Source organism: Rhinatrema bivittatum, chromosome 9, assembly GCF_901001135.1.
Source record: "Rhinatrema bivittatum chromosome 9, aRhiBiv1.1, whole genome shotgun sequence".
NCBI lineage: Eukaryota > Metazoa > Chordata > Amphibia > Gymnophiona > Rhinatrematidae > Rhinatrema > Rhinatrema bivittatum.
In genome coordinates, this window is record NC_042623.1 from 90,913,193 (window position 1) to 90,928,029 (window position 14,837).

At 41.9% G+C, this 14,837-nt stretch overlaps 1 protein-coding gene across 4 annotated transcripts in view; it reads left to right on the plus strand.

The window, feature by feature from the left end:
* Positions 1-14,837, plus strand: part of TFEC (transcription factor EC) — a 258,336-nt gene that overhangs the window by 230,724 nt on the left and 12,775 nt on the right. For all 4 annotated transcript variants that reach the window (XM_029616393.1, XM_029616391.1, XM_029616394.1 and 1 more), the window contains one exon: positions 3,005-3,080. In XM_029616393.1, the coding sequence (XP_029472253.1) occupies positions 3,005-3,080 (76 nt within the window). The remainder of the gene's footprint in view (positions 1-3,004; positions 3,081-14,837) is intronic.

Below are 14,837 nucleotides of genomic sequence, written 5' to 3' on the forward strand. Positions count from 1 at the left end.
AATGAGCCCACCCCAAAAGCACAAGAAGCTCACAGTCGTAACAAAAAAAACCCCAAAAAAGTACATGTGTATGTTCGTAATAGTTTAGCACAAATGCGTGCATGTATGATTTCATGTAACATACGCTTGGACTTGCACAAATGCTAACATTTGCAGGTATGTTTTTATGAAAAGGTATGCATATTTTATAACCTGCAGATGGGTACATGCACTGATTATAAAATACATGTGTGCAAGCCCATTATGCACTTATATTTTAAGTTATTCTCCCACAGGTAAATTTTAAAAGGAGCAGGCATGCGCCCATAAATGCGCATATTGAGCACACGAGCAAAGATACACTTAATTTTATATCATGCATGCAAGTTCACTTATATCATTTAAAATATTCCTGTTGCACATGTGCGTGCAGCCTTTACACATACAAGTGACCATATTGGGGAGAGCGAGAGAGAGAGACAGAGAATCTGGCACTCTATATATCTCCCACTGGAAGGGTTTTGGGGGGCGGTGTTACAAGGGACTACAGACCCTTGCACCTTAGGCAGATCAATGTAACACCACCCCCAAAAAGAACTCATCCTGAGTTGAAAGTGACCCCTTATACAGTGGGAGAAAAGGAGTACCATATTGTCTCTCTCTCTCTTAAAAGCTCCAGGCTTGCGCCTCATCAGGACCAATAGTAAAGTTACGCAGCTAACATGGCACGTGTTGCCATGTTCAGCCTTTGCAAAATTTGGGGTTACATATGTAAGTCTTGGCCCCCACTCTGGATCGCCCATGCCGCATCCCTTTTCTGCCTCCTTATTCTTGATGTGTGCACAGGTATGTACGCTCATACTTCCCGGCTTCTTAAAATTCACGTTGCTCACGTGAGGTCCACATACGTGTGTATGGGGCCGTTTCTCCATGAGCAATGCTTTTCAAATCTACCTGCCAATGTGAATTGCTGATCAATAGCAGCAGGTTTACGTGGGGAAAATTATTTGTCCTTGAACACAGCACCAATTGTGTTTCTCATAATCTATGACCAAGAGGTTTGTTTCAACTACATCTTCATTTACCTTAGTTGTTTAGACTATTTTTTTCACTATCTTAGTGGAATTATTGTTGTAAAGAAATAGCTACTAAAATTGCTAGCCTTTAAATTCATCTTTTGTTGTTTAATTTTGTGGAGTCTGTTGTCGTTTGTCTTCCCCCAACATCACAAATATTTAAGAGGACTTTGGAATAAAGTAAAAGTATTACCATCAACCACCAGGGATATAATTAGACATATATGTAACTAAATTACGTATTGATATTTAGGATGTAGAAAAAAGATTATTGCATGATTGAGATTAAACTCCCATGAGCCATCTATTGCAAGCGATCAAGTACTTTTCAAAGACGGATTTTGAGAATAGGATGTTAGAGGCAGTTATGTATTTCTATAGACAATTTTATAACATCATCATCATTATTTATTTCATGCTTTTTCATCAAGAGAGCTCAAAGTGTGTTACCACAGGTCAGAAATATATATCACACAAAAGGTAAGGCACACAAAATAACATACATAGATGCAGAGATACCATTCTAATACAGGTGGGTTGCAGGGAATCAAAAATATACATCTAATAAGGTGAAAAGATAAGCAGCATTAAGTATTTTAAGTTAAAAATGCAACTTAAAATACTTAATGCTGCTTATCTTTTGCCCCTTATTAGATGTATATTTTTGATTCCCTGCAACCCACCCTAACTGTATTAGGACGGTATCTCTGCATCTATGTATGTTATTTTGTGTGCCTTACCTTTTGTGTGCTATATATTTCTGACCTGTGGTAACACACTTTGAGCTCATAGACTGAACTTACGAGAGCACCTAGTTAAGGGGTGGGCCACCATATGTGTTATGTTGGGAAGGCAGTTTCAAAAAGTCACGGTTTCAATAGTTTTCTGAAGACTTGCAAATTTATTGCTAAACTGATGTTGAGTGGCAGAAAGTTCCATAGTGTTGAACAGATCTGCAGAAAGCCCTTTCTCTGGTACCGGTGAGGATCTATCCTTTAGTGGCAGCAGCATTAGACACACCAGTGGTAGTGACCACAGAGAGTGAGAAGGTGAAAAAAAAAGTCCAGAAGAAGTCCAGAAGAAGCCTCAGGAGGAGCAGAGCACAGCCATCTTAAATCCAGTCACTGCAGCAACAAAACTCGACCAGCATCCTGCAAGCATGAGATTTTCTTCCGTAGCTCCCTCATGAGCTATGAATACTGCCTCCTCAGTATCCCCAGCTGACCAGGGAAGCAGAAGTCCTGACTGAGCAATTAAATCAAGGTCTTTTGCAAGATAGTGTACAGCATTGTCACTGGCCTCTACACTGACCCAAGCCTTCATTTCAGGGAAATCTCTCTCAGTTTTGACTGGAGCTCAGGCAAACAAGGATACACTTCTGTTTTTCCAAACAGTTCATGTAATCTCTACCATTAATATTTAAAGCAAAAAATAAAATTTTGTGCACAGTAACCAACAATGGCACCGGTGAAAAGTGCTGGGTAGCCATGGCTCGGGGTATGATACCCTCAGTTTTCCTTTATTGTGAAATGTCAATCCTCTCACTAAATTTCTTGGCTGCAGTTCTCCACCAGTTCAATGGATGGCACTATGGGACTTATTGAAAAAAAGGCTTTTTTTCCCTACTATGTGCCCATGGATAAATCTTTCTTGAGTAAGGCCCAGTATGTCTGTTCTATACATCAAAAATGTTAAAAATAAGCAGATCAGGAATCTTTAGTCACAATATCCAACTTCGAGACTTTACCAATAAATTAGGATGCCTGTTTTAGGTTTTGCTTGGTAGTTTATGTTCATGCCTACGTAATGGTGTCTCTGAATGTTTGACCTATTTCTGCTCTTTGTATACAGGCTTCACTTTCTTTTATAATCTATCAAGTGCTGCTTACATTTTTCATGGTACAAACCTTTTTTTGTATAAACAGTCAATTATGTTTTGTATCTAACAGTTGAAAGAAGAAGAAGATATAACATTAACTACAGAATCAAGGAGCTTGGCACACTTATTCCGAAGTCCAGTGATCTGTGAGTTCAATATCTGAATTTATAGAAACAATCATTCATGTTCAGAAGTAAATCATGTTAATCATTGTTAAAACTGAGTGTTTTAAGAGCCTGGGGTGGAAAGCACATCTGATTACCTGGTTTTTGCAGGGCCCAATGAGCAGCAGGGATTTCATTTCACTGTGCTAGTCTCATTTTTCAAAAGGTCTGCTACACCACTAAAGTTTCACATTGTAAACCCAAACATTTTATAAATGCATAAAACAACTTTTACATTTTGCATTATCTATGTAGCATTGCAAGTCGACTGTTAGCAGTCTTATCCTATACAAATGAGGCTGGAATTGATCTATTTCTGCAATTATCGTTGGCTCAATTAAATGTTTAAACAGACCCTCAAATGATAAATTGTATAAGTGGTAATGGTATTTCATTAAATTGTTGTTAATTCTCCACATAAAATATCACATAAGGACAGAGACATCTTGGTGATTGAGGGGCCTATGAACTAAAGTTAATGTGCATGCTAAGCCTACTTAAGTTACACCAAATAGAGCAGGCTATGAACTAAGAGGTCACATTTCAAAAACCCAGAAATACACAAGTTATCCTTTAGTCAGACAAGCTAGTGTAACCAGGAGCCATTTTTGGTTACCATTAAGACCTGGGATATGCCATTGGAGCAATTAGTGAAAGAAATAATCAGGGGAGGAACCATGAAATACAGCCCTTCCCATTGAGGGTGCTGGGATGGATATTACCATCCTGTGAGGTTATATAGCAGCTTCGGGGGGGGGGGGGGGGGGGGGGGGGGAGTATAAGTTGCAGTTCTGGAGCAATGTTGGAGATTGTTTTCCTTAGTTGCATTTTTGGCCTATCTGGTGACCTGAGCTCCATCCTGCCTGAGATCCTTCGGGGCGGGTCAAGGGCTCCACTGCTGTACTTTTCGCCCAAGGTGCAGAGTGGTTGTCCTGGGAATATTTTGGATTTTTTGGACTTTTACATAGTAGGAGCCTTGCTGGACACCTGGGTCTTTCCTGGATTCAGGGAATGGGGAACCCTATATTTGGGATGCCCAGGGATAGGGAAGCCATACCCTTGAGGTGGTGATCTGCTGCAAGGAACAATGCTGGTGTTAATATTTTTGGGGATGAGAAAGACTTTTGGTTAATTGCCCAGCAGGAAGATTTTTACCCTCCTTCCAGTCTGGAGCCAAGAAACAGCCTAAGCTGCTGTTTGGACATTGGATCCGACACAATTGAGATACCTACAGGAAAAGAACAGGGAAAAAGACCAAGAGTAAAGATCCTGAAGATCTATTAACTGTGAGTAAAAGACTATCTACATCTTTGAAGACAGCCATCCAGAGTCTTCACCCCTTGGGGAGTGAGAAGATTTACTCTCTGTGCATGTACAGATTTTGGCCATCTGTGGAAGGGGTTTATCTGACCATCTTAGGGTTACCCTGCCCCTGGGACCATCACGTTACCTAATCCAGGAGGGTGGATGGATCCCTTGCCTGTTTAAAAGATTCCTGCACAGATAGAGGATAATGACTGTAACTAAAGAAAGAGTCTGTAGTGCTGGATTCATATTTATTGTATCATTATTCACCCAACTTCTGAACAGTAAAGTTTTATTTTGGACACTGACCCAGTGCATCCAACGTGTTTTTTTTGGCACATAGCACACAGTAAAGAGATTATCCCCTCCCAGGGAAATTTCAGTAAGGAGGAAGTCACCCCTGCACTAGGCCCTGAAAGTAAACCTTTCCCCCCAACTAAAAGGATCCACACCCTAGGGAAAGGGGCACAAAGAAGAGCTAGCCAGGGTTGCTGCCCCAAAAAGTTAAAAAAATTATTTTATGGCCCCATTCATGCAGGACAGGCACACCAGGGTAGGGTTACATTAGTAAGAATATTCAGTGAAGTAAACATCTAGCTGAAAATCCTCAAAAAATGTTATTAATTTATTTATTTGATTTATATTCTACCTTTTGGTACTTCAAAGCGGATTATATTCAGGTACTATAGGTTCCTGTCTCTTACTATCTAATGGCTGTGATATTTTATCATGGGAAGGGCAAAATATTACGGGGCATTCCTGTGATATTTAGCCTCTCCCATGAGAAAATATTGTGGTGGTATCTCCATGATATTTTTCTCATGGAAAAACTCCATGAGCAAAAAATCTCACAGAGATAGGGAAAACAGTATGTGATGGTGGCCTCCTTCACTCGGGGTCACCATGGTCTTTGAGGCCGGCAGCAGTCCAAACTGTCCTTCCCCGTAATAGTATAAAATATCCCCCAGGGGTGTGGGCAGATTCAACACACCCTCAACTTCCTGTTGAGGTGGCTCATAGAAAAAAATCAAGAAATGAAAAAGAAAAAAAAAGGCTCTAAGTATCACATGGTGACACTCCACCCTCCTGCCCAAATCCCTCCCCTTTTAATAAAATAACCCCCTTGGTTCTCCCCACTTCATGGCATCCAATCCCCTCATCCCCCCATTCTTTAGACAAACTCCCTAGTGTCTAGTGAGCTCCCCTGTCCCCCAGACCTCTGCCTCCTTACCTCTAAAGTACCTTGGTGGTCCAGTAGAAAAATGGGCCGCCTAGATCAGCAGCTTAGGTTATTGAGTGAGGGATTTGCTCTGTGGTTTTATTTTTGAAAGAAGTTATTGTCCATTTTCTTGTCCAGGACAGCAGATTTTATTTATTTATTTATTTATTTATTTATTTGCTTTCTTTTACCTTTCAGACACTTCAAATTGGATGAGATTTAGATGCTGTATGTGGGGGAGGTTTCCCAAATCTTAGACAAAAGCGTTGGGTAAACCTACCTGAATAACTGTGAAAGCTAACTAGTAATGTCTGAATTTTGCTGGTTAGGTTTCAGAATTAGCTGGCTATATTCTTTGCCCACAAAAAGCAAAAAGGCCTAGCGGGTTTAGTGGTCCAATCCCCCACCCAAGTGAGGCCAAATTTGGGCCTGGTGGCCTGATTCCCCCAAGCTCCTGCAAATAATGATGAAAAGCATAAGGATTCTTAGGCCGATTGCCACCACTCCATACACACCCTTGAACCCCCAGGTTGTCCAAAAGGCAACCCTAACCCTTCCATTCCAGCCAGACCTTCCAAATGCCTTAGAGAGATTTGGGAGCTCAGAACTATTATCTGGCTTTTGGTGCATTCAGTGTTGTTCTGACAGTCCATGGGAACAGGAACGGAAGTGCTGTTCAGAGAACTCTGCTGTTTGAAAGCACAATATATTATCTTGATGAATGGTAAGTTAGCATATCTGATGGAGCTATAAAAATCAGTTCTTTTCGAGATGGGTAATAAGCCTCCATAGTTTTGGCACAACAACTGAGATGAGAAAAGTTAAATAGGGGAATTAGAGAAAGTAGAATGGAGAATCTTCTGATAAACTCCCCAAAAAGGATGGCTGAAGCTTTAACACATTTATTTATAAGGAATTATATAAGTCACAGGGGGAGACAGAGATAGAGAGGATTCATGAGCTTCTAAAACAATAACATTCACCTAAACTGTAGTGGAAGCATCAAAAGACTGGAGACTGCTTTGGAAGTAATGGAGGCTCTTAAAAGGTTAAATGCTGGTAAAATATGTAGGAGTGGAAAGCTTTGCTACATAATACTATAAAATGTTTTCATTATAATTGGCCCCTTTCTTAATAAGGCTATTATAGAAAGTCATAGAGGCTATTATTCAGTAAATTGATGAGTTAAAGTTAACCAGATAATGTATGCCAGATATTCAGTGGGATAAATGGCCGTTTAAGCTGTGACCTAAAAAAAATTAAAAGTAAAATCAGATTCCCCTACCCCACTCCACTAAAGGCTTTAATCTGATTGCGGACATTGCGTCCGGTGCCCCCCTTTCTCCTCTGTTATTCAAGGAGCAGCCACAGCTCCTTTCTACAATTTAAAATGAAATATCGGGGCCCTGGGACCCCTTCTTAATCCCGTCTCCCTCTTTCCACCCTCCCCCCCCCCCAACTCCATCATGAACTCTCCTGCTCCTCCCGACCTCCCCTGAAAACTCTGTGGTTGTAGGGATTGCAGTACAAGCTGTACCAGTTAAAAAAAAACAAAAAAACTAAAAGAGATATTTAATTTGAACCAAGCAAAATGAATCATGGGGGTAAGTAAACTCAAAATACAACTGAACTGAGATTTTTTTTCCCACACATCCTTAGTCTCTTCTGTGTCTAGGCTTTAAGAGGTCCATATTCAGTGCATTGGCACTTAGCTGGCCAAATGCCAGGATTTAAAATCTTGCCCGTCTGACCACCTCTGAGATGGCCAGTTAACTTGCCATTATCTGTCTAACTCCAGTTTTCAGCCAAAGAGCAGACCTGGCTAACTTTAAGATAGCTGACTATATTCATTTGATTAAGTTTATCCGGCTAACTTTGCTAGCTGGCTAGCTTCTGACTACGGCTCTCTAAACTGCTGTTAAGTAAAAACATATATTAATCTCCCTTCTCCACTTTTTCCACATCTTCACAAGAGTGGGCCCAGTAGAAATACATCCCATTGGAAGCAAAACTATATAGGAATAGAATGATTTTTACTTTTCTTGATGAGAATTTAGGTACAATTTATTATAAAGAGGAATCAATTTCTGTGTAGAGGGAAGTGGGATTTTTTTTACACATTTGCAAGAGTCTCCTTATGGTTTGCCACAGCTACTTGTATCTGCGTAACCTCTTTGGAGCCTTTTTGCAGTTCTGCTCACAGATGTTGCAAGTACAATTCCTTTATTTTATGCATTGTTTTAAATGTATCAAGGAAGGTGTTTCTATCATAGGCAAGAAACTTTATATTATGACTTATAATATATTTCAACATTTGATCAGACTTGTAATGTTATGTAAAAGTATTATAAGGCAGAAACTAAACATTTATCTGAAAACTAGTTTACCTATATTAAACTTCTCTTTATGTTATGGTAGGGGGCAACATGGGATCCAGTGTTCACCATAAGGTATGGTTCAATATAAAGACTGAACAATGCTAGAAGCAAAGTCATAGAGTTCAAAGATTGAATTGCCGAAAATGAATGACTAGTAAAGAAGCTTGTCATGATTATGGGATTTAAGAGTAACAGAGAAACTATAGATAACAATGAAAGGAATGTTTGAAAATTGTGATGGTAGGTACACATTATGAAAGGAAAGAGAATAAAGAAATGACTATGGTTGGTATTTAGAAAATACAGACACAGAAGTAGGAGGACAGGCAAAATTACCAGAAGAAACAAAGGGAGGCAGGAAAGGTGCTTAGACTGTAAAGGCTAGAATGGAGAAGTATATTGCCCCATCAGTAAAGGCAGATGCTAAACTTTCTTTAGATACATAAATGAAAAGAGGAAGATTAAAAGAGGAATAAGAATTAATGGAAAGGGTGTTATTAATGAAGAACAGGATGAGAATAAAGTCATTATTTTGAATAATTAGCTTTTGCTTGGCACTCACATTAGAAGAATGAACATTTACTGGACCCTAGGCAAACAGTATATTATTGCTCCCTTCCCCCTCATGTTCTCCATTCACTTCCTCCCGCTACACCTCCCACTGACTTCCATTTACTCGTCTCTGTGAAAATTCATTCCCCGTCCAGGTCGGTTTCCTCAGCTCACCTCTCTTGAAACAGCCCAGGGGAAGTTGCTGAGGCTGGTCCTGAGTACAGCAGCTGTGGCAGTAGGTTATGAATAATTGTGGAGATCGCATCAACATTTGCTACAGGCTCCTACCTCCTACTTAGAAAGCAGGAAGAGGCACCAGGGCCAATGCGGAGCCTGTGGGTGCATGCTTGATTAGTTCCCATGCTCACTTGCAACCTGTTTCAGGCCATCATCAGACTCGGGACTGGTTCTTACCATTTTCCCCAGTCTGCTTCAGTAGAGATGAGAAGGAAGTAAGTGGCCTGTGGAGGTACATGGAAAGGAAGAGTAAGACAAGGTCTGCACTGGTGAAGGGAGTAAAGGATTTGAGGCAAGGAAGCAGGAAAGGTAGGCATGGAGTCAGGGAGCCCGAGAAGGGATTGGAATCATGTGGAAGGGAGTGGGGAATGTCTGTTATTAGGGAGGAAGGCAGATAACTGATGGATTGCACTACTAGCTACCAGCATTTCTTAACCAGCCTTCCTGGTTGATAAATCTATCTTGGACTCAGGCCTTGTGGGAATTTCTTACCAACTGTGGGAGATATGGCAGGTTGCAAGCCTTTTCTTGACTTTGAGCCATAGACATATGCTTAGTTTGCCTTTTCATGGATCCTGCCTTGGAGAGGTGCATATTTAAGAGTCTGTTAAGTAAACATTCTACTATTTTCTGAGAAAATGTAATTGAAGCTACTGGTGCAATGAAAAGTAAACAATGGGTGCTAATAGGATACATCCCAGGACATTGTAGGAGCGCATGAAGGTACTGACTGTCCTTCAAGTTATCATTAGAAACAGAGGAGTTTCCAATAGACAGATGAAGCACAGATATGGTATCACCCCCCCCCCCCCCCCGCCAAGAGTAGGAACAGAGAAAGTAGAAAGTTACAGGCATGTTTGACATTAGCAGTGGGCAAAATAATGGAAATTGTACTGAAGAAAAGCATAGTGCAATCCTTGAAGCCAGTGGAATATATAATTAAAGGATTCTGTGCAAAATAGTTTTCCAAAGGGAAAACCTTGTCAAACGTATCTACATTTTTTGATGAGGTAACCATCTATCTGGATGTCAGTGAAACCTTTGACACTGTTAAAGGAAGGTGGTCAGTGGCTGGAAAATAGCATCAGTGCTGGGTCCAGTACGCATTAATGTCTCTTCTACTCTTCTACTCTTCTACTCTGTTCAATATTTATATACTGCCCCTCTGCCACCTGCTCTCTGACCTAGGATTGAACTTTTTCTTATATGCCGACGACGTTCAAATCCTCATTCCTATCCAAAATACTCTAAATGAAACCCTTCAACTATGGGACTCCTATCTTACATCCATCAATTCTCTCCTCTCCAACCTCCACCTTGCCCTCAATGCTTCTAAAACTGAGATACTCATAATATCTAATCAACCTGAACTTACCCTCCCCAATATTACATCCTCCCCCCACGTCTCATCTCCAACTGTCAGAGACCTTGGCATCGAACTTGACCAGCGCCTCGATTTCAAAGCCCACATTAAATCCCTTCTTAAGGGAGGCTTTTACAAGCTTCACATCATGAAAAAGCTAAAACCACTACTCCACACACAAGATTTCCGTCTAGTCTTGCAGACCACTATCCTTTCCAAAGTGGATTACTGCAATTCCCTCCTCCTTGGCCTTCCAGAGTCGACCATCAAACCCCTACAAATCCTGCAGAACGCCATGGCAAGAATCCTAACGAACACACGAAAAAGAGACCACATCACCCCCATACTGAAGGACCTTCACTGGTTACCCATTTCTTTCCGTATACAGTATAAAACCCTCACCATACTACACAACCTCCTCTACAAACCCAACCCCTGGCTCAAGGACTCACCCCACTTCCGCATAACCAACCGTCCTACCAGATCCTCCCACGCAGGTACCCTACATACCCCCTCCCTCAAAATCGCCCATCTCACCTCCACGAGAGAAAGGGCCTTTACCATAGCGGGCCCTTCACTCTGGAATACTCTCCCTACCTTTCTCCGCCTTGAACCCTGCCTGGCCACCTTCAAAAAGGCATAAAAACGTGGCTTTTCAGAAAGGCCTACCCGGAAACCAACCAAACCTAAACATTTCCACATAATCTACCCCGAAACCAACCAATCCTATACATTCCCACATAATCCCCCCCCCCCCCCACTCAGATTCCCAGCCTCCATCCCCCCCACCCCACCCACCCTTTTCCCCCCCCCTCCTAAGGCTTTCCCTTTTTTCCCTTTTTTCCCCCTCCTTAGGCCTTTTTTTCCCCCCTCCTTAGGCTTTTCCCCCCCTCCCAAGGCTTTCCCTTTCGCCTCTCCTTGCCCGCCCTTCCCCTTTTATCTTCCTACAATTTTACAAAATTGTTCAATTTAGTCCGATATAATCAATCCTATGCTAATTGTCACTAATGTAAATATTCCTTTTTCTGTAAATAAGTTCCTTTTATTTCTTATGTTAACGGTTGTTTTTTATACTCTCACTCATGCTACCTATCTTTCCCTCTCTTCTTCCTGTCTCCCTTACCCCCCCCCCCCCTTTTCTGGCCTGCTCCCATCCCCCGGCCCCCTGTTCATTGTAATTTCCTCCTTTAACTGAGTTACTTGTAAACCGGCGTGATGTGCCTCACGAACGTCGGTATATTAAAAGTTGTTAAATAAATAAATAAATAAATTTATAAGGTAAATTTTCAAAGGCTTAGTTGGGATCTATGTGCATATGTAAGAGTTATGTGGGCAGACTAATTGACTACACATAATTTACATAAGTGGATTTTCAGTTGCATTAAAGTTTGCATGTTTTAAAAAAATCATTTTTAGAATAGTTTTGAGTGTATCCCTGCCAGGGGTACATATAATAATAAGCATGTGCAGAGGACTTCTGATCCTTCCTTGCACTGGTCTGGGGGTTCAAAAGAAAGAATGGCCGAACAGATGATGTAGTGGCTCAGGTTCTCAGAGGCTTCTTTTGGTGAGCCCTCTTACCAGACAGAGAGGAGTAGCCTAGTGGTTAGAGCAGTGAGGCTGTGAACCAGGGAAGCCAGGGTTCAAATTCTGCTGCTGCTCCTTGTGACCTTAGGTAAGTCACTTCACCATCCATTGCCTTAGGTACAAATTTAGGGCCTGAATCATCAAGGTATGTTCCCATAGACAAAGAATGGGAGAAAAGTCTTAAGAGAATTAGGCAGTTAGATCATGTGCCCTCTATGGACAGGGAAATACCTACAGTACCTAAATGTAATCCCCTTTGAAGTGCCTGGAAAGCAGAATATAAATAAATAATATGTCCAGCAGGACTATCTTTTGGGTAGGGCTAGCAAGGTAGTCATCCTGGGTGCCAATCAACAAGTGGGGCTGCCAGCTCGGAGTCACCACCAACATTGTTCGTTGTGGTGTGTGCAAGTGCAGGTGAGCAGGATTTCTTAAACAGTCTCACATGCCACACCTCAAGCCGTGCAGGCTCAGACCTGACGAGAGATCAAGAGGAGCAGCAGGAGCCCATGCTGTTGCTGCCACTGTTCCTTCCTGTCTGTGCCGACCCTGCAAACATATTCAAGAATTATGAGCAAGTACTTCATATATGCTGTTCTTGCCTAGATTTAATACATCTAGGAGAGAAGATAAGACACATAGCAAAGAATATTGCCTTTTCAGAACTATTACCTGTTCATTGAAAGGGAAATCAAAGGCTATGCCATAGAGATAATTTAAATTCCTGGCTCACAACCTGTTGTAAGGATAGTGGTTTTGGATAGATTGGAGGCTAGGACCATGTATGGAACAATAAAAGGTTATATGGTAAGGATGGCCTACATTTGTCTAAGGCAGGAAAGAGGATGCAAAGTAAGAAATTAAGATCATACATTATCAGACATTAAAACTAGGGAGGTGGGGGTGGCAGGAAGTGGCCAGTGAAATTGGAATGTCACTTCCAAGCAATATAGAAAGTGGGAAGAGAAAGTAACAAAATCAATTAGCTCAAAAAAGCAGAAAAGGAAGAGTAGCTGCAAAGCTATGCCAGTGCTATACCAGGGTACAAATTATATTGCAATGATAGGAGGATCAAATTGGTAGTGGTGTGGTGCTTTATGCCTGGGAGGGCATAGAGTCCAACAGGATAAAGATCATACAGAAGACTAAATGCACAATAGAATCTATATGGGTAGAAATCCCATGTGTGTTGGGGAGGAGTATAGTGATAGGAATATACTATCATCCATCTGGCCAAAATGATGAGATGGAAGATGAAATTCTAAGAGAAATCAGATAAGTTAACCAATTTGGCAGTGCAGTAATAATGACAGATTTCAATTACCCCAATATTGACTGGGCAAATATAACATCAGCCATGCTAGAGATATAAAATTCATGGATGGAATAAACAACTATTTAAAGGAGCAATTGGTTCATGAACCAATGAGAGAGGGAACTATTTTAGATCTAATTCTTAGTGGAATCCAGGATTTGATAAGAGAGGTAATGGTGATGGGGTCACTTGGCAACAGTGATCATAACATGATCAAATTTGAACTAATGACTGGAAGGGAGAAAATATGTAAATGTACAGCTCTAACACTACATTTTCAAAAGGGAAATTTTGACAAAATGAGGAAATTGAAAAAAATTGAAAGGCGTAACTACAACGGTTAAAAGTATATAACAGGCATGGACATTGTTTAAAAGTACCATCTTAGAAGCTCAATCCAGATGTATTCCATGCATTAAGGGGTAGATTTTCAAAAAGGGCGCCCTCGCGTACTTTTGTAGGCGCATCAGGCGCAAACAAAAGTACGCTGGATATTAGTAGATACGCGCGTAGCCGCGCGTATCTGCTAAAATCCTGGATCTGTGCGCAAGGCTACCAATTTCGTGTAGCCGGCGCGCGCCGAGCTGCGCAGCCTACCTCCGTTCCCTCCGAGGCCGCTCCGAAATCAGAGCGGCCTCGGAGGGAATTCGCTAACGCCCTCCCTCACCTTCCCCTCCCTTCCTCTACCTAACCCACCCCCCCGGCCCTGTCTAAACCCCCCCCACCTTTGTTGGGGGATTTACGCCTCCCAGAGGGAGAAGTAAATCCCCGCGCACCAGCGGGCGCGCCTAGACGCGACCCGGGGGCGGTTCCGGAGGGCACGGCCACGCCCCCGGACTGCCCCGGGCCAAAACCACGCCCCTGGGCTCGCCCGCGAAACGCTGCGTCCCGCCCCGAAAACGGCACGCCGCTTGGCCCTGCCCCCGACACGCATCCGACACGCCCCCCTCGGAAAACCCCGGGACTTACGCGAGTCCCGGGGCTCTGCGCGCGCCGGCAGGCCTATGTAAAATAGGCGCACCAGCGCGCAAGGCCCTGCTCTCGTAAATCCGGGCGGATTTACGCGAGCAGGGCTCTTAAAATCCGCTCTTAAGAATGTTGGAAGAAAAGCCAAATGATTACTGGCATGGTTAAAAGGTGAGGTGAAAAAGGCTATTTTAGGTAAAAAAAAACATCCTTCAAAAATTAGAAGAAAGATCCATATAAAGAAAATAGGAAGAAGCATAAGCATTGTCAAGTTAAGTGTAAAACATTGATAAGACAGGCTAAGAGAGAATTTGAAATGAAGTTGGCCGTAGAGGCAAAAACTAATTATAAAAACTTTTAAAAATATATCCAAAGCAGGAAATCTGCAAGGGAGTTGATTGGACTGTTAGATGACCAAGGGGTTAAAAGGGCTCTTAGGGAAGATAAAGCCATTGTGGAAAGACTAGATTAATTCTTTGCTTCTGTGTTTACAAATGAGGATATTGGGGAGATACTGGTTCCAGAGATGGCTTTCAAGGGTGATGATTCAGGTAAACTGAATCAGATTATAGTAAACCTGGAAGATGTAGAGGCCAGATTGACAAACTAAAGAGTAGAAAATCACCTGGACCTGATGTTATGCATTCCAGGGTTCTGAAATAACTCAAAATTAAATTTCAGATCTATTAGTAAAAATTTGAAACTTATCGTTAAAACTGGCCAGTCTTCATTGTCCCTGGAGACTGGCCAATATAAATACAATATTTAAAAATGGCTCCATGGGTGACCTAGGAAACTATAAACTGGAGAGCCTGAC